Source organism: Mastigoproctus giganteus, chromosome 9, assembly GCF_048544385.1.
Source record: "Mastigoproctus giganteus isolate SK-2022 chromosome 9, ASM4854438v1, whole genome shotgun sequence".
Classification (NCBI taxonomy): domain Eukaryota; kingdom Metazoa; phylum Arthropoda; class Arachnida; order Uropygi; family Thelyphonidae; genus Mastigoproctus; species Mastigoproctus giganteus.
Window position 1 is genome coordinate 123,168,934 of NC_143583.1, and position 24,916 is coordinate 123,193,849.

Below are 24,916 nucleotides of genomic sequence, written 5' to 3' on the forward strand. Positions count from 1 at the left end.
AAATGCACAAAGCATAATATGTTATGGGTTGAGATTAACTATATAATATTGGTGTAAATACACAATAGTTTACTCATAAATTTAACTACATTAGTGTAACGACATCATTTGATTATATCTCATATTGTGTCTACCACAACAAGATACCAGGTATTGCACTACTTCGAATAAATAATGCTTCTCTATTAGAGGAGACTACTGTTATTTATTCTCAGTGGGCACTGCCACCCAGACGCGTTTTGGAGCTTGTTGGCTCACTCATCAGTGGGCGGGCGGGTACCTTGATAATGCAGACATGCCATCATGGAAGGCATGTCTGTATTATCAGGGTACTTGCAAAGTTAAATCCTGCATTATCAGGGTACCTGCCCGTCCACCAATGAGTGAGCCAACAAGCTCCGAAATGCATCTGGGTGGTACTGCCCACTGAGAATAAATAACAGTAGTCTTCTCTAATAGAGAAGTGTTATTTATTCAAAGTAGTGCAATACTGGTATCTCATTGTGAAGGTAGCCACAATATGTGATATAATCAAACGATGCCATTACACTACTTATGTAGTTAAATTTATGGATAAACTGTAGTGTATTTACACCAATATTATATAATTAATCTCAACCCATAACATATTATTGCCTTGTGCATTTAGTCTTCAAAAATATTGTCATTATCTTCACCATTTTGCATCTCTCTCATATTGTGGAATTAACTTTGCAACTATGATGGCATGTCTGTATTATCAGGGTACCTGCCTGCTAACCAATGAGTGAGCCAACAAGCTCCGAAATGCATCTGGGTGGTGGTGCCCACTGAGAATAAATAACAGTAGTCTCCTCTACTGGAGAAGTGTTATTTATTCGAAGTAGTGCAATACCTGGTATCTCATTGTGAAGGTAGTCACAATATGAGATATAATCAAATGATACCATTACACTACTTATGTAGTTAAATTTATGGGAAACTATGGTGTATTTACACCAGTATTATATAGTTAATCTCATATTACATATCATGCCATGTGCATTTAGTCTTCAAAAATGCAGACATAATATACCGCTGTCTCATGTCCTTTATTGCTGCTATGAAAATTCAAAACAACCAATCATCTGCCTCTGCAGTTTTTCTCTTTGGATAAATGAACCCAAGAGGGCAGAAATTAATGGATTACTAACCTTTTGAAGCCTTTGTGGCGATTAATAGTATCTTCTATTGTAAATTTTTAAAAAGTGGTTAGGAAATTGGTTTATGATTGGCCCATGTGATGAAATTTTTGACTTTTGTCTTTGCTGATTAACTGATTTTTTTTTTTTTTTTTTCATTATTAAAAAATGTTGAAAATTTGCTTCAGAGAAACATTTATTTTTATAGATTAGTTAAAAGAATTTAATTCTGAAAAATAAGTTGGCAATTAAACTTATTGTTACCCACCTTATCTAAATTCTCATTATTGAACATCTGCATTTGTCTATTGTTTTTAATTCAGATCCCTGCAGTGCCTTTAGTAGGAAATATTCTATGGTTTCCGGATCAGTTCCTTTTAATGCACCTTCCACACATGGAAAAAACACTTGATAGGAAAACAAAGGATTTTTTTAAGTATCAAAGACAAACCTATCTACAGCAACGAAGCCAGTCAGTTACCAAGTAAGTTTTTTCGATCAATTAGCAATAGTATGCAGTTCGTCAATGTCATTATAGTTTCCATACCTTCTTTTTTTTCCCTCCTAATGTGGAATGCATTGAATGATTTGCTGTTGGAGATTCTACTTTTTTTTTTTTTTTTTGTTAATGGACAGCATTAAGTAGACAACACCTAGAAGGAAACAATTTCGCTTGAAATTTTGTAACCCTTTGTAACCCTTATTGTAATTTTGTAACCCTTAGAAAGCTATGGTATTTAGGTGGGCTTTAAAACCGTTGTCTTCCAACCATGGAGATAGCACCATCTGTGTCACAGGATACTAAATTTTCCACGATACTTGTTTTTCATCCAACCATGTTTTTACAGCAGCAAAAATGGATGCTCTAGTACAAAAAACGAAACAATTACATTAGGGTCACCTGGTAGGTTAATACATATATATACCCATATATGTATTGTGTCTGTAAGTTACGTGTGATCTCTGGTTAATAATCCTGTTTTTGCTGGATGAAAAAAAACCCCAGTCTCTGGCAGGAAAAAAAACTATCTACACCTGAGACTGACTAACTCAGCCACAGAGTGAAAAAAGCCCATTAAAGTTCCTCGCATCATCGATGGGATTCAAACCAGGGCCTTTTCCACCTGGTGTGGGGTGGATGGTGACGATACCACTGTGCTACCCATGCATACGGATGTTCCAGTACAGTCAGTTTCTATAGATTTTACAAACAACATTTCTCCTTTCAATTTAAAACCATCAACAAAATAACAGACATATGCCATTAGAAGGGCTTTATTGTCAGTAACTGTGGATTCATCAATCTGAATAGAAAATTTTCTGGCTTTTGATTCGTTATTTAGCTGCTCTTCAATGTTAACTGATATCTTGCCCTAGCACAGTTGTAGGATTGCCATCCTCTCCACACTAGGTGGAAAAGACCAGAGTTCGAATCCCATCGATGACGGGAGGAATTTTTATGGGTCTTTTTCACAATTTGGCTGAGTTAGTCAGTCTCAGGAGAGGGTAGTATGGTTTTTCTCCTGGAAACTTGGGTTTTTCTTCCAGAAACAGAAAATCAACCTCTGAACACATGCAATTTACAGACAATGTGCACCGAGCAACACTTAGGCACTGATGCTCCTAAAAACACAACAGCATTAACTGACATCTCATCAATTCGACTTCGAATTGAATCATTGCTCAGTGGCAATGTTTTTAAAATATTGGAAGGATTTTGATGTGTTACTTTTGAAATTACAATACCTAATGCAGGTCATATAATAGTCTGAGGAACTGTATGAGCACTACCAGTTTTTGTTATGATTTCTGCAATTTTATAAGGCACAATCATTCCATCCTCATTTGTTTGTATTCTTCTTAAATAATGAAGTAAGTGTTATGTTGCCCAGAATTCTGTTTTAAATTTTTAAAATATTTGATATGTTTACCAACTTTATCAGGATGTTTCTTTTTTAAGTGATCTAAAAGTCTTGATGGTTTCGTAGCCTCATCTGAAAAAGAACTATTACACATAAGACATGGGCTGCCTTGAGTCGAATGGGCTTTCAATATTCATCCAGATACTGTCAACACTTTTTCTTTTCACCACTTGACATGATTGATATTGGGCTGAATAACTACAAAGAATTAAATAATAAAATATAAACTATTTTTATTTAAATCTCATAGCCCATGTCACTCACAAAAGCACTGTGGATCAAAAATAAACAACTTCCACAAGTAAACAATAAATCAATACTAATTGTCACTTAGAAAGTAGAAACAAAAGACTGAAACATTTCCTCATCCCATCGATGCCTCATATACTGACCAGTGAAACGAAACAAAAGACTGAAACATTTCCTCATCCCATCGATGCCTCATATACTGACCAGTGAAACAAAAGAATAAATAAATAAACCACACTCACCAGCCACCTCAAGATCACAGCTGTCGGAGAGGCACAAACACCAAGGATTGCAGAGACATTATTTCTGAAAGCACTTAGGCATTTGATGCCTATGAAAAGCAAAGGTGATACCTATATGTTAAAAATGAGTTGTCTCAGGGGAAAAGAAAACCCAGAGAGAAATTAAGGATTAAGATGTCATCGGGTAGGGTTGAATTTTGGAGGGCCACAAACCATTGTGATACCCATGATTTTTTCGCCCTCCGTTATTTGATTTTTGCCCCCCAAAAATCAGTTATTATCTGTAAATTGTATCGCCTCATTGAGAACCCCTGGTTTAAATGTATCCCATCTCTACAAAACAGATTCCTTCTACCTACAAGTGCGGGCCAAGCTGATAGAAATTTCCCCCCAAAAATCTTGCAGAGTCCTTCAATTCTTGAGTTAATCCACAAGGCTTTCAGCATATAATCCCTCCTATTGTGCCTGGGCAGAACTGCAGACACATAGACATTGTGACCTAACTTGCAACATTTCTTCAGCATGGTCCTATATTCGTCTAACAAATTGTCAGATCATGTGTGCTTAATGTCATTAGTTCCCACGTGAATAATAATATTCTCTTTACTCCCCCTTAGATCTGACACTCTGTTGGTGACATCATTAATAATTGCTCCTGGCAGACATACCCTGGTTCTAGTCCACCTGTCCTTATTACAAAAAATATTTCCCATTTCCCTGGCCATGGAGTCTCCTAATAGAACTAATTCCTTTTGAACCAGAGTAGTTTGCACTTGGTTATTCTGTTCTGGGGCCCGAATCGGTAGTGCATCACTTGGTAGGTTACTAGAGTCTTGAGTCCCCGACGAGTTCCCAGTTACATTGTTCTCAAGGACAAGCACCTGTTTTTTTTCGGTGACTCAAATTTTTCTAACAGTGCACCAAATTTTAACTTAAGATAAGTACACTGCATACAGTGGTGACAAAGAAAAGAATGTCCAGGTGAGCTATGATTATACACTAGGTCGACCTTGGAATACATGCCACACGTTCTGCAAAGTATAAAATCATGACTCACCCGGAAATCGCCATTGGCTATTTCCATATGAGTCATGGTACCCTCTGACGAAGTGTTCAAGGTGGATCTTGTAACGACCATTGTAAAATTTACTAAATATTAATAAAAGAAACTTTCAAAAAATTATATTTCTCTCTATACATTAAAAAAGTTAAAAGTTTTCCTCCTAGTAATATTTATTCGAGCCAATGGGAGAAGAGGGCAATTAATTATTAACAGGCCTCCATAACATTCATGAACCTCGTGCACGTGCTTTACCGTCTAACATTTGATGTTCCATTGTAATGTTTTTTGTATATTAATGAATATTGTATATTTGCAAATAGTTTAGTATTTTGTATGTTCCATTGTAATGTTTTTTGTATATTAATGAATATTGTATATTTGCAAATAGTTTAGTATTTTGTAAATATTTTAAATATTTGTATAGTTTGTAAATATTTCAGTTAAATATTTTTGTCCTGCTCTTTCGGATGCAACAGTATTCCTCATGCATTATGGAACCCAAAGCAAAAGGCCTTTTCCTAAGTGACCTATATAAATGCAGTAAATAATGACATAGTGTGCTAAAATATATTATTTGGGTACCACTTGTCTTCATGCAGTGGGTGTGGGTGTAGAATGGAGTGATTGAACAGTCGAGTTCTATGATTGGGTGATTATTGTGAATGCGATTTGTTTCTGATTGTTTTGTGCCGTCAAGGAGGGGGGGGTGCTTAGCTTAGATAGGGTGTTTATCTCCCATACTGCTGTTTTAAAATCAGAAAATGAGTTCCCAATTTTAAAACAGCGGCAAGTGCAGGGATAAACACCCTAGGCATGTCAGCCTAGGAGGAAAAGGGCGGGGGCTAAACAGTGAGTGGCACCTGCCAATCACTGCCTTCTTCCTGAATTTTAGTCGAAGTATGGAGTGGTACCCAAGATCTGAATTTTTACCAGGCCTTTTCCTAAGTGAACTATGTAAATGCAGTTAAATAATTACATAGTGATAATTATTCAACCTTGAGACTACCACACACTACAAATGCACAGGTAAATAATTACATAGGTCATTTCCTGATTAGATATCGATCAATGTGGCATATTTGGGTTGGGGGAGGCTCTGGTGGTTTCCCACAGCTGCACCATGTACTCTATGTGGTAAAACAGTACTCTGTGAAAGTCAGAAGTGTGAGTAGTGTGTTGTTTTATGAAGTGTAGTGTTGGGTTGGGTTGTCATCTGGCTTTTTGCCAAGGGGGCTCCTGACAGGTCTCCATGTTGCTTATCACTAATCTCTGGGAGATAGCCAGGCAGTTCCAAAATCTCTGGCTGGTCTCTGCCAGGGTCACCTGAGCTTCCTGACAGAGACCACAATTAAAAAAAAAAAAAAAAAAAAAAGAGATAGTAGGAAAATGAGGATATAGTTTAGGGGTAGAAAAGAGAGAGAGATAGACAGAATGAGATGGAGATGTCTCCATCAGGCGAAAGAGGGGAAGGAGAAGGGAACAAAAGTGACAGTGCAAGGGAGCACTGCATATGTTGCCATTTGGCAGGTAGAGTCAAGTCCAGGTTATTTTCTTTGAGTCAAATCCAAATGATGTTTAGATTTTTAGATCCAGTGATCCTCCAATTTTTAAAAGTTGATATCCTAGACAGGGTTTTCCGCTTCTCGAACAGGTCCTGGGCGAAGTGGATGAAGGCAATATAGTCTTCTTTGTTTTTCAGTACTTGGTGCACAAGGTTTTTTGGAAGATAGTGTATCCTCGTGAGAAGAGTGCATTTATTTCCTCATAGATATCGATCAGTGCGTTTCGACTGGTGTGTCTTTTATGTAGAAAAGATTTGACCTGCTCCATCATACCTCTACATATTACGTAGAAAAGGTGTGTGGGGGTTGGCGAGCAAAGCCCCCCCCCTAGTATAATATTAAAAAAAATCAAACTATTATGGGAGAAAAATATCAAAATACACTTTACGATGTATTAAATATAAATACCCTCTGAAATCCTGCTCTACTCCAATAATTCTGCTCTGATCCCCGCTTATATTTTGCTGTCGGTATTAAGAGCTCCACAAGGCATGTCTGCTCACCATGAATGCTAGCAGTCGAATGTTTTAGTTGTTTCATTATGAATTTGTGCAGTTTCTCAATACCATAACCTAAAAGATCAGACAGATTTGAGGACATGCTCTCAGTCTGGTATAATTGCCATCCTCCCCCACATCAGGTGGAAAAGGTCCGAGTTTGAATCCTGTTGAGGATGTGATGATTTTTAAGGGCTTTTTTCACAATTTAGCGAAGTTAGTCTTGGGTGAGGGTAGTAAGGTTTTTTATAGTGGTAACTTGGGGTTTTTGTTCAGCAAAAAACCCAAGTTGAGGCACATTACTGCATTAGGTGTGCAATCATGGGGAAATATCTGCTCATTCAAAAGTTTGATACCAAGAACTAGGTGCTAGAGCTTGGTCTTATGTCCAATTAAAAGATAAATAGCATTATTCGAGATTATGCCTAAGTTGTTAATATCTTTTAAAATGTATAGCATCACCTGAACAGGTGAATCTGCTGTATATTAAAAAAATCTGAGACACTGCCTGGATAGCTGATTCAAAGCATGTTTGCTTCTCATTGGCTGTTGGCGGAGGATCCCTTAGTGAATGTATGTCTAATAGAGTGAATAATGTTTTTGTCTGAGTGAACAGTATTTAGCAGTCATGGGCAACCCTGGTTGCCCATGACTGCTAAATACAGTGCTGTTTCTTGTGAACTCCCCTGACCATGTGGTCATCCCAGAGTATAAACAGAAAATTCATTTGTTTATTTATTTATGTCACAAATTAATCAAGAAACACATTCCACTCCTTTCAGTGATGTTTCAAATTCTTAGAAGAAATCTTAACTCTTCACACTTTTAGCTTTAATATCAGCATCTTTGCAATGTGTCTTGCATTCACTTGTTGGAAGTGAAGATGTTTGTGAATGGCTGCCTCTACACTACTGGCACTGATTTTCACCTCTTATGAGACTGAGATTTCATGGAGAGAACAGTATTGATTGATCAGAATGAGCTTTGCAGCTTTGTTAATGTTCATGTAAATGACTACCATTTTCAATCTTGCACATAAGATTTCTGACTGTCTCCTGGCATCCTTTGAATGGAATACCCCCATTCATAAGCTTATGCATTGTCCCCAAACTTTCTGCAAGTCTTCACTGAATATCTTTAGATTATTGGGCATTCTTTAACCAAAAATTTGATTACACATCACTACCCCATCTTCTTACTATGCCAGCTTAAATTTTAGATACATGATATAACTAAAATATGCAAAAATATGGTTAATATGAGGAGGGGTGAAATGTGAAATCACCATGCAAGACTGACACCATTCCACATTGTTTTTTTTACAAGAAACAATGGTAATTCTGGATAAAATTTGAACGACTCCTGGTACAGCATTAGCATTAGTAGAAGCATATGATGCAAGAAAGAAAGCTTATGCAGCATCAGCCAAAAAAAAAAAAAAAAAACCCCTCCCATTCCACCTCTCCATTCGTTCCAAATGCCATCCAGCTCAGCCTTAAATTTATTTAAGCTATCAACTTCCACAATGAAATATGGAAGTCTGTTCCACCAATCATCCACCTGCTGGCTAAAGGCAAACTTGCACACATACATTCTACAACTGTCTTTCCTCAGTTTGAATCTATGCTCCCTCAGGTTCTTAATCTGAGCAAGAGGAAGAATCCCATCAGCCTTCATCTTGCTCAACTCATTCAAGGCCTTGTACACCTGACTCAGATCACCTCACAGGTGCCTACTCTCCAGGCTCTGCAATTTTCAGAACTTAAGATTTCTTTGTAAGAGCACCCCTTTGTTCCCCTCACCAATCCAGTTGCCCTTCTTTGTACACATTCTAGCAACTTTACATCTTTCCTAAAATGAGGCTTCCTGTACACAGTACTCTCCTTGTACAATGGGATAATCACCTTCCTGTCCTTGCTAGCAAAATTCCTATATATCATTGAAAAGACTCCATGACCTGCCCTGGTTGCACTGCTCAGCAAACTTCATATTTGACTGCACGATTACTCCCAGGTCTTTTTCACTTTCCACTTCCCTGAGTGTAGTACCACATAGTTCGTACGTTTCTCTTCAGTTATTGCTAACCATATGCAGTACTTTGTATTTGTCAATGTTAAACTTCAGTTGCCACTTCTCAGCCCATTTTCCCAACTTATCTAGATCCAGTTAGAGTAGCATACTGTCTTTACTGTCATTAACAACCCTGCCAACCTTTGTATCATCTGCAAACTTGGAAATTAACCTTCATCGATATCATTGATGAATACACAAAACAACAATGGGCCCAGCACCGAACCCTGGAGAACTCCACTAATAACATTTGTCCACGAAGAGCAGTGTTTATTGATTACCACTCTCTGTCTTCTCCCCCTCACTCATCCTTTTATCCATTGTAGCAACTTCACCTTAATGCCATACCTCTCCAATCTGTACAGTAGTCTTCCATGTGCAACAGTATTAAAAGCTATCCTGAAATCCAAGTATATGATATCAAAATTATTTTTGACATTCAGTTCCTTTGTGACTACATCATAGTATCCAATCAAATTAGTCAGACAAGACCTCCCTTTAACAAACCCATGCTATGTCTTAACAATAACTGCAGACTTGTCTAGATGATCCAATGCTTCTTTAACCAGTGACTCCATTATTTTCCCTGGAACAGAAGTTAAACTAAGAGGTCTATAGTTACTTGTGTCACCTTTTGAACTCCTCTTTGTGAATTGGTGATACATTTGCACACCTCTAGTCCATGGGGACCTCCCCTGATTCCAAGGAAGCTCTCATAATTATGGCTAAAGGTTTGCGTACTTCCTCTGCTGCCTCCTTTAATATAACTGGGTAGATCCCGTCCACCCTAGGTGCCTTCCTTAAGTTTAACTACAATGATTTCTCCTCCACTTTGCTCTCAGTTATTACAAAATCACTTAGCTCACTGTTAGAGTTTGATAAACTTCTGGCATTCCCCTCATTGAATAACTCCTCATGTGCGAATGTAGATGCAAAATACTCATTCAGTTTATTAGCTACCTGAGCATGATCATCAATAGTCAGCCCATCTATGTTAAGTGGTCCAATCTGATTCATCCCTTTCCTTTTAGAGTTTACAAAAGTAAAGAACTCTTTACCGTTTTCCTTTGCATCCTTTGCAAAAGATTTCTCCTAATCTGCCTTCGCCTGCCTAACCTCCTTTGCGACTTGATTACAGACAAGCTTATATCTGCCATAGGCTTCTGTGTCACCTGATAATTTATATGCATCCCATACATTTTTCTTCTCTGCCACGAGTCTCATTAATTCATCTGACATCCATTTAGGCCTGAACCTTGAAGAGTATTTCTTAGTTGGAATGAAAAGCCTAGTAGCCGCTAAGATTAAGTCCCTGAAGGCTTCCCATTTAGAATTCAACATTGGTAAAATCATCAGTTGATCCCACTGTACAGAATTTAAAAACTGTTTGAGACCCCTGTAGTCATCTTTACGAAAGCAAAAGCCCTTCCCTTTGGCCCTGATGGTAGTTACAGCTTTAAGTAATTCCCATATCAGTACATTGTGATAACTGTCACCCAGCTGTTCCTTTATCTGCAAATTCTTAATGCATGAATAATCACTGCTGATAATCAGATCAAGAGTATTACTCCCTCTAGTTGCCTCTCGAGCATGCTGCTGTAGAAAACAGTCATCCAATAAATCCAAAAAAGTCTTGCTATTGTGCATTGACCAACCCACAAGTTCCAATCAATATCTGGAAAGTTAAAATCCCCCATTATTCAAACAATATCTGCCTTTGATGTCTTGACTAGCACTTTATGCTCATCAAATTTATTAACTATACTCCTAGCATTGGTATACGTGCACTTGTTTCTACTCTTAGTTACCCTAACACAGCCCATGTATTTATTTGTTCTGCCATGACTCCCAACAGTCCTGGAAATCTCCATTGCCTTGCTTTCCATGCTACTGCTCATTCTAATAGAAGCAGAGTTATGTAGAGTTATGTTAACTTCAAATCAACATGTGTTGATTTGAAGTTACATTATCAATTAATTGTAGTCAATTAAATTGATATAAATATAAAGTAACATAAACTAAAACTGTATACAGGTCTGGAGGCCTCACTTTAGGAAATATGTAGAGCTGCTGGAACGAGTACAGAGAAGGGCAGTGAGATTGGTGAGTGGAACAAAGGGTTGGTGTTATCAACAAAGGCTTAAGTTCTGCAAATTGCAGCTTCTGGAGAGTAGGAACCTGCGAGGTGATCTAATTGAGGTGTATAAGGCCTTGAATGGATTGAGCAAGCTCATTGGTAATGGGATTCTTCTTCTTGCTCAGATTACTCAACTGAGGGGACATAAATTTAAATTGAGGAAAGACAATTGTAGAATAGACATGCGGAACTTTGCCTTTTTCCAGCTGGTGGTTGACTGCTGGAACAAACTTCCATCTGTCATTGCAGAAGTTGGCAGCAGCTGAAATAAATTCAAGACAGAACTAGACAAACATTTGGGGTGAAATGGGAATTTTTTTTTTTTTTTTTTTTTTGGCTGATGCTATATAAGCTTGCTTTCTTGCATCATATGCCTCTACTAGTTTCTAATGCTAAAACTCATGCTTTGGTTTTAGTTTATGCTGCTTTATAGTGAGGTTATGTTGAAGTCACCTTACCTTGATTTGTTTTACTTGAAGTTGCTTAATGGAAAAGTAGTAGAAAGACCTGGATCACTGGAAAAATATTCAAAGGGAGAGAATGTGGTTTTGAAAATTCTTCTCCTCTTGGATAGTGTTGCAGTTCATGGACCAGATTGTTAAGCTTCTTCTCAGAAGACTTTGTGCCCTTTATTTTTGTTAGGTTTGTTATTGGGTGCATAATCTCAGATCAGTTAGAAATAAAACTGCCCATAAAAAATTAATTATCCCCAATAAACTTTTTACTCATCTTACACTTTTGGTTTTACATTATGTTCTTTAATGGTTTATTTCCATCTGCATTTGTTTAACAATTTTTGTGTATTTTGGCCATATTTTATAAAAAAAGGTGGGGGGGAAGGAAAAATTAAAGGCCTCCAATAGTTATAAAGATGCATAGGTTTTGTAAACGTAATACATTTGAGACAAAGTTTGAAATGATTACATGCACTGAAAGTGGCGAATCTTTATCCTCAATTGTATGTTCAAGAGACTTAAAGGTAGCCGAGTGGTCAGGAGCGAGAGTGCATAGCACGCGTTCCTTGAGTGGACCGGGGTTCAAGCCCGTGACTACTGAATACGATAAATATTTGTATTGACGATTTATTGTAAACTCTACTGACTTGGTTGTCATGCTGGAGTATAAACAGAATATTTATTTATTTGACTGTGTGTTCAGTTGGAAGGATAAAATTGAAGACCATGTACAAAATGCTGGAAATATGCAGATTACAACTATGCCAAAAAGGTGAGGTGCAGTGATTGAGGTAATAGAAAGATGTTTATAATTATGGATTGATGACCAACATCAAAAAAACATTCCTGTGAGTGGTAGAAAGATTTGGGCAAAGTGAACCAATCTCTTAATGCTCCAGAATTTTATGCAACAAAGGCTGCTTTTATAGGTTTGAGAATAGGGCTAAGTGTGCAGTGATTGACCAGAGAATCTGCTGGTGCTGATAAACAAGCTACACTTGAATTTATGTAAAAGTTTGCTGAAATTATTGGGGTTGAGGATCATTCTTTTCATCAAATTTTTAATGTTGATGGGACAGAATTTTGGAAAATGGTACCTGCACAAATGTAAAGGAGAAGAAAATTGCACATGGGCATAAGGTAATTGAGGACAGGCTCACAGATGCTGCTTGTCAGCAATGCTTAAAACTCAATTATATACTAGTCTACCATTCAGCAAATCCTAGAGCTTTGAATGGAGAGGGAAAAAGTATGGAAATCTTATGGAAATTTTTTGGAAATCTTATTCAAATTACTGGAATGTATGTTAGTCTGCCATTCAGCAAATCCTAGAGCTTTGAAGGGGAGGACAAAGGTATGTTTACCAGTCATTTGGAAATCTAATTCAAATTACTAAATCAGTACTGTGAAACTTTAGTCTTTGTTTTGTTCCAGCAGTTAGACAATATTGCAGGGGATGATTTAACATTCAAGGCATTGGACATCCGTGTTCATTAGAGTATCATTATCCAGAAATTAAAGTTATATTTATGCCTCCAAATATTTTATTCAGCCTGTTGATCACACAGTCATAGCTACTTTCAATAAGGTACTCCATGAGGAAAACAATGAGCCAGACTACCAGAGCAAGTACAAGTAAGGTGGACTACTTTTAAGAAATTCTGGAAAGGTTATAACATGTGGAATGCAATCAACAACTGATTGGAAACTCTTGGGTTTAGATAAATAATGAATGGTTGCCGGAAGCATTGGCATTCAGAGTTAGTTCAAATTTTGAATGTTTTGAGGGGATCCCTGAAGCTCCCCCAAAGGAAGTTATGCCGACCGGGCTAGCCGGGTGGGTAAAGTGCCTGCCTGGCAACCCAAAGGTCGCGGGTTTGATTCCTGCCTCAGGCTTGGATCAGAGTAATGCAAAAACCTTGGGAGGTGCATTGTGGCCACAGAAGGCTATGCACCAACAACTACCAAAAAAAAAAAAAAAAAAAAAAAAGGAAGTTATTCAATTTTGTTTTGTTTCCTAGCACTGCCAGCACTTGCACTTTTCGTTGATCCCTTTCCCCTTCACCATCGCGATAAGTAAATAGGAATGAAGAGAAGATTCTTAAAAAAATTTTTTTTTTTATTATTATATCATTGAAGATTTCAATGAAGAGGAGCTCATTTCACCATAATACTGTAACATAAAAATCCACAGAATTCCAGTTATCGATATTATTGCAAATGCAATAAGGTCGAGTTTCTACCCATTTATAATAGATTGCACTAACAGATTGCATTTTAATTTTACTATTAAAAGCCCAATAAACCGGAAAGTGCAGATTGTTTTTATTGTTTTATGGTAGTTATCTCCAGAAATGTGTTTTAGAAAAATATCACACAGACGTCCAAAATTGATTCTTATAATGGAACATATGATAATGATGAAAGTGTAGTGCAATTTCCATTAAAAACAGTGTGTTATTGGGTTCACGTTATGATATTTTCACGATACCTCCATTTATTCATACGGGGTGCAAAATACATTTCCATGATTTTTTTTAAGTTTGCACCAGCTGGCAAAAACTTACATAAAGTCGAATTTCCGTTAAGTGGAGTATTACGCAAGCTGGGGCATGCCTGTACTGTATATGGCACAGGTAACCCTTGTATCAAGAAATCTCTAGCAATAATGATTCTTAGTCTGTCTGGTGTAGTCCCTGTTATTATAGCAGTAGTAACAAAAATTCTCTTACTTGAAGGGAAAAAGTTTTTATATAATACTTATGAAAATTGTCATTTACAGTATCCTTGAATATGATAATAGAATAATAATTATATATTATATTATATAATCAGATTAGTCAGATCATGTTTTATCCATCCTTTATTTCAGTTGTTACTATTAAAATTTTTTTTTTTTTTTTAGTTTAAACAAATTTGATTGATTTTGTGAGAATGATAAATTTTGATGATCAATTTTAATTATTTACCAGAGATGTTCAAACTTTGTTTCTGCAAGTGTCAGCGTGGCTGATAAAAATGGAATCCAGTTTATCTGATACAGGCAAGTTAGTGGAAGACCTAAATAGGAAGTGCAGTCTATTAATTCAGGTTTGTGTTTGAATTTTTTAAATTTTATTATTAATATATACTTATTAGAAGGCTCACTAGGGTAGCCGAGTGGTCAGGAGCGGGAGTGCAGTAGCGCACGCTCTTTGAGTAGACCAGGGTTCAAGCCCCTGACTGCTGAATACGGTCGATCTGCCAACCCGCACTGGACCAGAGTGGCAGATTATGGTCCATTTCCCTCAGCATGAATTGTTGAGGAGGCTTCCATTCTGCAGTGGGTTGATAATGGCTGCACTTTACCTTTTTTTTTTTTTTTTTACTTATTAGAAAACAGTAATTTTGAATTTTAGATATTTTGAAGCATTAAGTATTAGAATTTGAATAGGCAAACCAATGCAAGGAAGCTAGGCTAATGGAACAATGAGGCTTTAAAAAATAATTACAGCAACTCCTTCAAAATGCAGTTAACTGTGAATGTTAGTGTCAGAACCTGCTGTTGGTTAAAGATTAAGTAAATCAAAGAAAAGATTAATTTAAAAATATTAAGGTCTTCTGTGTACTATATTTTTTAAATTTAAAATCAGAAATTTAAAGGACATTATAACATTATGGAAGAAGAAGAAGAAAATCATTATTATAATTGTTTTAATATGGTATGTAATTGTGATAATTATTCCCAGTTAGTGAATACGTTGTTGTATTTTGAATAAATCTTATTTTGTTTATAAACCTAGGGAAGTGGCCTCCTTCCATTTAATTATTGTAAACCACAAGTTTGCAATTTAATTATTGCAAACTAGGTCTGATAACACCTATTTAAAGTATATGTGAAGGGTGTAATATATGTAGTAAGGGTGTTTAATATAGTATAATGTTATGTTGATTGTGTTCCAATAAACAAAGTGATTTATATTTATATGTCTTTTATCAGTTGTGGTTAAGAAAAAGTTATTAACCACTACTTTTTTCCAATTAGATAAATAATCTAGCTTATTGTTATTCTGAAATTGTATAAAAAATCTTGTGATTAGTTTTGCAATAATAGGATGAATAAATTGAGTGATTGATAAACTGAATAATTTATTTTCCTTTCTTGAAAGTCAGCATTAAATATTAATACTATTAGTATTTTTTTTAACTTCTGGAGCTAAACTCATGATTTTCATTATAGAGTAAGGCAGTATATTGTTTCTTAGAAAATAATGTGTTTAAAAATTAATTATTCATTGTTTAAATTTTTCTGAACTAATAATTTTATTAATATTCAGGGCTTGATGCTGACATGGACTATTAGTCATCTCTTGAAAACTGTAATGAATCTTCATGTTGCTCTCTCTAAACCCATGACCAAAACTGCAGTTCTTGCTCTGTGTAGAATGATTGAAATGTTGAAGGTTAGTAGACATTTAATTTGTTAAAATAAAAAAAAAAATAAATAAAAAATAAATGAATTCCTATGCTATCGTTTTCTCCGTGTAGGTATCTTTTCTCAGTAGTCAGTATCTCTTGAAAAGAGAAATTCAAATAAAAAAGAAAATACTAAACAATAATATTCATAGTACTGTGGTTGGCTAGATGATTTAAGTAGATGGTAATTAATAACATTACGTTTGAATTTCCAAAGATTTTAATTTTCAAGTTAAAAAAAAAAAAAAAGTAGAAAGATTTTTTTCCAGAGAACATAAGTATCAGGGCTGACCCAGAACAGTTCAGTTATTATCAACATTGTCATCAAGGACTTGATTCAAAGAATCATTCAAGATAACACTATTGCATAAAAAAGTGAGAACACTCAGATTATCACACTTATGGACCTGTTTTACTGTATAATTAGAACTGAACTGTCATTAAGCACAGTATCCATAGTAATATAAATAGCTTTTATGCCATAACATAACCTTTGATTCCACATATATGAGGGTTATTCCAAAAGTAATGCATACTGGGCACATGCTCCTCATTCCAACACCTGTGCAACTGACATTTATCAGTATAATAATTTGAAGTTGAACACTAATAATGACTGTAGACAGCACATTGGCAGTCATTATTACTATCATTTTGGAAGAAGGTAGACATATGACTTGTGAGGAAATAGCCACTGAATCTGAAATACAGAAATTCATCTGTTCACCAAATTAACTGAGGTGTTAAAAAAGTGAAAGGTCACTTGCCTGACGGGATCCCACATTTGCTGTCAGATGAGCAATGAGCAAAGCATCAAAAAATAATATCACAGTTATTCGCACATTGCCAACAAGAAGGTGAAGAGTTTTTAAAATGAATTTTTGGCATTGACGAGACATGCAACTTCGAACCTGAACTGAAGTCATAATCAGCTCATTGGAGGTGTCTTTGCTATGCTGCTCTAAGTGTCACCTGCAACAATCAAAGATGAAACAAATGGTCATTATGGCCTATGAGGGCATTAGTGCCACTGATCATGTGCCACTTGGAAATCAGTAACTGGAGACTACAGTGCAACATTTCTACATCAGAAATTACACCTGAAAATTTGTCAGAAGTGCCCACAGTTGTTGGAAGCTAGTATTTTCATACTACATGACAACATGAGGCCTCATATCACACAGTCTGACAGCTTGTTTTCACAAATTACAAGTGGGAAGCACTACTTCGCTCTCCCTGAGCCCTTGTGATTAAAATATGTTCCCTAAGCTCAAGGAACTGTTGCATGGACAAAGATTTCTGCCTTAGAAGCATTGAGTTCAACCACAACTCAGTGCATCAGACACCTTAACTTCTGTAGACAGTTAAATGGCATTCAAAAATTATCTGAATATTGGATAGGTAATTTTTTGAATGCCCTTTAATTTTTATAAGGTTTGACCTTTGAGGTTTTGACCTTTTTGAGACTACATAGAAGATTTTTAATGTAAATTATGTTATGAAATGAATTCATTTTAAATTAATCACCTTTGTGCACTACTTTTGGGATAATTATCATACTGTACCAAAAACACAAAAAAAGTACTCTAACTAAGGTACTCTAAAAGTATGCTAATAAATATTAATTAAATATTATTTATATCATACATAGTATTTATTTAACATTATGTTAAAATTATTAGTCATTCCACATTAATGTCAACAGTAATAGTTTTATTTTAATACTCGGTGTATTTTCTCTTAACAACCATCTTCAAGTGGGCTAAGCTATTAATGAAGTATGTTATTTAAAGTGTAATAATATTAAAGAAATTTTGCTGCCATAAATTTAACTGAAGTGTTCATTGTGCAGGATGTCACTGTAGAAGAACTAAGGAAAGGAAAGTGGTAATATAAGAAAGAAAAATTTTGAGAGAATATGAAAAATATTTATGATTTAAACAATGTAATAATAATGAGTATATATATAGCATAATATTCAATACTATGCAATAATATTCAATAATATTCAATAATAATTATCAGCATTGATTTAGATATCTAATTGTTGATTTTGTGCAAGTTTTGTCAATTTGTGGCAAAAAAGCAAAGCAAACAAGCAAGTAATTGCTTTTTATTTGCCATATGTAAATGGCATTCAAAAATTATCTGAATATTGGATAGGTAATTTTTGAATGCCCTTTAAATTCATTAATACTCATAAAAATGAATATTAATGAATTTAAATATCAATGCTAGTAAGAAAGTAAAGTATAATGGAACATCACAGCAACAACTTCATCAGTTGAGGCCATACAATTTCATATATCTCTCAATGTAAGCAGATCAAAATGGAAAAGTAAGATTATAAAACACTTATGAATTTAGAGTATGTGTTGGCAAAGTGTGTGTATGCCCAGTGTGACATAAAAAGTATTGCACCAGCTTAGGTTAACCATATAAATTGACATTATTTCTCACAGGATGAAAGCTGACTTCATAATATATGTTGACTGCATTTTGTAATAAATAAATATGTTTATGTAAAAAAAAGCCTGTCCTTTAGCAGGTGATTGATGTGCTTTGTAAAAATGAGAATTTTGTATAAACTGAGTTTGTATTAATGAGATTCTACTGTAGTTAACTAACTGAAGCATAATTAGTTTTAGTAAGTCTTATTGCTCATAAAAATTTTCTCTATTGCTGAATATACCACATAAAAGAATACAGTAACTGAATTCCTCCCCCTCTTATAAATCCAGGTAAATGTTTACTTTTGAGTTTTCAGCATGAAAACTTCGTGGTTCTTTATAACATTCTTTTTTATTATGCCTTACGAGACATGATTATACCTGTAGTATATCTGTAGCCATGGTATAAAAAGTGATTTTGTCTCTGTAATTTTAAACTTGAGAATATGTGTAATTATAAAGAAGTCCTGCTGCTAAATATTTTCTAGCCAATGGTAACTTTTCCCTTTAACCATATGTGGAGTATATATATGAATTTACATTTTCATGTGTTTGTGTTATTTGATATATAACACAAACCTGCCTTATATGATATCTGTATATAAAGCCAAATCATTATGCATTTTCAAAGTTGTTTCAAAAAGATTGTTTTAATACCTCTAGTTATATAGAAATTATCTTGAAATTTTCCGGCTGGTGCTGTCAACTCTTATTTGTGTCCAGGTTATTGTAGAGAGTTTATAATTTATAATATCAACATCAAATTAGCTTTGAAAAGTGGATATTATAAATTATAAACTCTCATATGTCTAATTTGTGCTTATCAAATCCAAAATTCCAGAAATTATCTGGAATTCAGACTCAGAAGTTGACAAAATTGAATTGTGATACATTTACATATAAGTATATAGATTAAGAGATACATTTATAGAAAAATGATACGCTTATAGATGTAAAGCAGTGGTTGTCAACCTGGTCCCTACCGCCCACTAGTGGGCGATTCAAGCTTTCATGATGGGCGGTGGGGGTTTTTGTCCATTGTTACAAATTTTGTTCTTCCTCCATATATCAAATACGTTGCTAACAACTTCACGAGTTTGACTTTTTAAAATATGCTTTTGCAATTTACTTTTGAATTCCATCTCTAAACTTTGAATATAGATAATAATTCACCGGACACTTCTTGAAGTATACTCGTGGACGAGGGGCTAAATTGAGTTACTGCGGTACCGGTGGGCAGTAAGGAAATTTTCCATCAACAAAGATACAAAAGTGGGCGATAGGAATTAAAAGGTTGACGACCCCTAATGTAGAGGATATTATTACATAAAAAAAAAAGTAAAAACAAGTTTTTTTTTTTTTTTTTTAAATCTGATTTGAATTTTATTAATGATTTCACTCTAATGTTGGGCAGGAATGTCAAAATAAAAACAAATTAGTATTTAAAATCATTATATGAAAAGATTTCACTTTTATAAAATTCTCATGAAGAGCTTCACAGAGCCTGTCACTGTCAGAAAACTTTCTGTGAGCTTACACATTTTCTGAAACTCATCTTCAAAGGGTTAAATCTAGTTCCTACCATGTTAAGTACATTTAACCAGTGAGTCAACTGATGACCCACTTTTTAATCTTAAACTAATCCTACCAGTATGGTTTACTATATTGGTAGGACAAGTATATTAGGTAGGCATACCCTAATATGTGTGTTACACTAATATGAAATATAATTTGTGAAATATATAATAGTTACTTAATTTAAAAAGTATTTGCATCAGCGTATTCAGCTGTTGAGAACTACCTTCTAAAGCTGTTGAAATTAGGCTTAATTCAGGAGCTCAGAAAACCTTGACCACATGCTTCAGATGCCCCCCCCTCTCCCCTCCTTACTTCTTAGACATCCATAATACTAGGGTGTGGAGTAACTGTCATACTTTCCAGCATCATTTTTTTTTTTTTTTTTTTTGCCATTGTTTCTCTCTTAAAAATTCAAGAAGTTTATTGAATATGGTTAAAATGTGCTAAAAAGCTGGCAGCATCTTGTGTATGAGTTCATGCCAACAGATTAAGTAAAAATTACCCATCCATATACAGGCATACCTCGAATAACAAATAGGATGCGTTCCACGAAATTACTTCGTTAAGCGAAACTTCGTTTTCAGAGGTAAAAATACTATGGCCAGAATAGGGATACGTTCCTACGTAAAGAAAATGAAAAGCTTTTTTTTCGAACAAAGAAAAGTTTTATTAAATAAACAGTCAACTTACATACAAAGTGAAATCACATTTTAAAATATGAGTCTAAAGTTGATTGCTTATGCTTTTTTTCTCTTTCATTTAACAATTGCCTATACAGAGTTATTGCATTTAACACTGATCGCTTAACAATAAAACTTCTTCCTAAATCAGGATCATTTTCACTAAAAAAATTTAAAATGTTTTCAATGTCATTTAAGCACCTTTTTAAATCTTTGGTTGTTAACACTTTTTCGGCAGGAACTTCTTTAACTTCGTCTTCATTATCTTTGTCTTCGTTGCTAACAAGGTTTTCTAAATCTTCCACTGAAAAACCATCATCTTCTGCATTCAATAAATTTCTAACATCCTCTTCATCGACATTTTCGAAACCTATTGATTGAGCCATCTGGATAACTTCATTTCTAATTTCTTAGATGTTATTTTCTTCTTCTAGTACAACTTCTGGCCATATTTTGCGCCAAACTCCATTTAAGCATTTCTTAGTGACTTCTTTCCAAGAACTATCAATGTTTTCAATTGCATTTTTAATGGTGTAGTTTTTCCAAAAAGTTTTAACTGTCATTTCCTCTTTATCCTCTAGTTCAGTTAAATTGCTTAATGTTCGACGCAGATAATAAGCTTTAAATGATGCTATTACTCCCTGATCCAATGGTTGAATCAGGGAAGTTGTGTTTGCTGGAAGAAACACAACTTTGACAGGAATGCATGTGTCCAACGTGTTAAGATCAGTAGGATGTCCCAGAGCATTGTCTAACAACAAAAGAGCTTTTTCGTCAAAGTTGTTTTTTTGACAATACCATTTTACTTTAGGACAAAAGTGGTTAACAAACCAATCAGTAAATAACTCCTTGGTAACCCACGCTTTTCTATTTGCTTTCCATATTCCAGGTAAATTCATTTTTATGTTACCTTTTAACGCCCTCGGATTTTCTGAATGGTAAACTAATAACAATTTTAATTTATAATCGCCAGAGGCATTTGATCCAAAGAGTAACGTTAAACGGTCTTTGGCTGCTTTGAACCCAGCAGCTGATTTTTCTTCAATAGAAATGAAGCTTTTTGTTGGTAGCCGTTTCGGAACAAACCGCTTTCGTCAACACTGAACACCAAATTTGGTGGAAAATTTTCATGTTCAATTATTTCCTTTAGTTTTTCTGGAAACTTATTTGTAGCTTCTCCTGTTAATTTTACACTATGAATCCTGGCCCGTTTTTTAAATTTCTCGAACCAACCACGAGAAGCCCCAAAGGTTTCCGTAATTTCTTCAGTTTGTTTAGATTTCAGGTGATTAAACTGGAATATTTTTTTTATGTTAAATGGGGCTTGAAATTGCGGACTTCGTTATATCGAAGCTTTGTTATCAGAGGTAACGTTAACCGAGGTATGCCTGTACATGGATGAACAAATGAGAAGTAGACTGTGAATAATTATATATATTTTTTGTTTTTGCTTACTCTTACATTTCTGTATCAATTATCTACATAAAAATGAAGCAAGATAACCTCTGAATTTACAGAAGATTATTTCTTTTAGGCTATAGAGGGTATGTATCACTCTCAAACTATGTCAATATGTGAATCCATCACCCATGTAGTTCAGCATCTTATTTATGTTGCCTTGACTATAATTAATGTTGGAAAGGTAAGTTTCTTGTTAATCTATAAGAATAATATGTAAATAAAAGTTCAAAGAATTAAATTTTGAGTTTAATCAGATATTGAATTTAATAAAACATGAGAAATATAGAGTATAAATTACACAGTAAACTAAAAGAATGTATTGAAATAAAATAAATTTTTTTTTTTTTTTTTTTTTTTGTGGTTTAAGGTTTAATGAATAATAGATTACACTTGGAAATAAAATTATTTTCTGTCAATTTTTTATTCCAGAACCTTGTGAAGATGTTTTCTACATGTGCTACATGCAATATGAATCTGATTTTAAAATATTTTCATTTAATTAAAATTAAAATATTTTAATTATTTTGTTTAATTTTAAAATATTTCATTATTTTCATTTTTATGCTTCTGATTATCACTAAAAAATGTCTGACAGCAGAATCATTGCAAGAACTATGGATAATTAATATGCAACTAGAAGGAATTCATAATGTTCCATGATTAATAGTCCAGCTCTGTGATGATAACTTCTGCATTTCCGTTAACATTATTTTATTATTATAATTTCTTAACTTCCTTAACTGTATTGCCAATGTATTGGTAAAATCCAGAAATAAAAAATAAATAAATAAGCATTATGTATATATTAAGTGCAATAGCATCATTAATACACAGCCATTTCTGAATAAACAGAATATTTATAAGGCGGCATCGTTTTAAGTTATATCTCATATTGTGAATACCTTCACAACGAGTTGCCATGATATTGCACTACTTCGAATAAGTAACGCTTCACCTAAGGAGAAGACTAATGTTACTTATTCTCAGATAGGTACCACCACCCAGTGGTGGTACCTATCTCCTATCTGGGTGGTGGTACCTATTTGAGAATAACTTATTCTCAGATAGGTACCACCACCCAGTGGTGGTACCTATCTGGGTGGTGGTACCTATTTGAGAATAAGTAACATTAGTCTTCTCCTTGGGTGAAGCGTTACTTATTTGAAGTAGTGCAATATCATGGCAACTTGTTGTGAAGGTATTCACAATATGAGATATAACTTAAAACGATGCCGCCTTATAAATATTCTGTTTATTCAGAAATGGCTGTGTATTAATGATGCTATTGCACTTAATATATACATAGTCTAAATTTGCTCGCAGTTTGAGGCTTTAGCCCTAAATACATCTTAGTATAAATAAGCATTAAAATATTACAGTATAGTTTAGGACTAAAACCTCAGATTACGTGAATAGTTAAACTATTGTACAAGTTAGTGCATTTGCATCATTTCTGTACATAGCCAACTACATAAGTAGTTATAAATTGGCATAATTAAGTATATCTCATATTGTGGATACTTTCACAGCGAGTTGCTGTGATATTGCACTGCTTCGAATAAGTAATGCTTCACCATAGGAGAAGACTATTGTTACTTATTCTCAGCAGATACCATCACCCATACGGCACCGTTTTGGAGCTTATTGGCTCCTCATCAGTGGGTGGGCAGGTACCCTGGTGTTGCAATGATGACAAGCCCCAGGTTACGTAAATAGTTTAACTAATGTACAAGTTAGTGCATTTGCACGATGCAAATTTATAACTACTTATGTAGTTGGCTATGTACAGAAATGATGCAAATGCACTAACTTGTGCATTAGTTAAACTATTTACGTAACCCGAGGCATTAGCCCTAAACTATACCATAATCTAAATTACCTCATGCCATCAGGCATCTCTCATATTGTGGATTTATACTTCTCAACTGGGTTGTCATCATTGTAACACCAAGGTACCTGCCCACCCACTGATGAAGAGCCAATAAGCTCCAAAATGGTGCTGTATGGGTGATGGTATCCACTGAGAATAAGTAACAATAGTCTTCTCCTATGGTGAAGCATTACTTATTTGAGGTAGTGCAATATCATGGCAACTCGTTGTGAAGGTATTCACAATATGAGAGATACTTAATGATGCCAATTTATAACTACTTATGTAGTTGGCTATGTACAGAAATGATGCAAATGCACTAACTTGTACATTAGCATTAAAATATCTATTAAAAATTGTGTGTGTGAAATTTGCTATTCCTCTAATATGTCATTCACTTTTTATTTATCTGCATGACTAATTATTTTTTTAACTTGGAAAGTATATCAATAAAGTAATTATTTTCAGCTCTGTGTTTGTGGAAAAAAAGTGTACCTTATGCCCATTGTCATGTTGTTCCCATAGAGTGGTTTTCTTTCAGTTTTGCCTGTTTCATTACCCTGAGATTTTTCTGTAAGGTAGTAAATAATTTTTTTTTTTAGGATAACAAGACTGCTGTTACCTAAGCTATTACTTGATCTCATTATTCAATATAGTCAGAATTGAGTATAAAATTTTAAAGTTTCCCATTTTCAATTATTTCTTGTTTTTTGTCCCCAAAAAATTGATTGGTGTTTACACTAACATTACTGCTGCTGTAATTTTTTTTGTGCCAACAGATAAGTACAGAGCACACTCTGTGAAAATCAAATTAGGGAATAACTTACAGGCTCTGAATGCTCTTAATATATTTGCAATAGTACTTCCATTCTAAATAAAAGTACTGTTGCAAAGTACTATTTGCAACAGTACTTTTATTTACAATGGTACATTTGCCCTTCATAAAAACAAATTGGTGATGGACATCATCTTGACATGGCTAAAGGAAAAAATTATCTATATTCATATATTTTAAATCTGTTTTTGTTTATTATTTATTAGACAAATAGCAAATACACTAAGAAA

The 24,916-nt window shown here is 34.6% G+C and overlaps 1 protein-coding gene across 4 annotated transcripts in view; it reads left to right on the forward strand.

Moving 5' to 3' along the window:
• The window catches only part of SWIP (strumpellin and WASH-interacting protein), a 496,362-nt gene that overhangs the window by 181,959 nt on the left and 289,487 nt on the right, over positions 1–24,916 (forward strand). For 3 of the 4 annotated variants that reach the window (XM_090381778.1, XM_090381782.1, XM_090381781.1), the window contains exons 8-11: positions 1,484–1,644; positions 14,330–14,447; positions 15,674–15,799; positions 22,055–22,162. In XM_090381778.1, coding sequence (XP_090237904.1) covers positions 1,484–1,644; positions 14,330–14,447; positions 15,674–15,799; positions 22,055–22,162 — 513 coding nt within the window. The remainder of the gene's footprint in view (positions 1–1,483; positions 1,645–14,329; positions 14,448–15,673; positions 15,800–22,054; positions 22,163–24,916) is intronic. The other variant, XM_090381779.1, reaches the window with a different exon arrangement.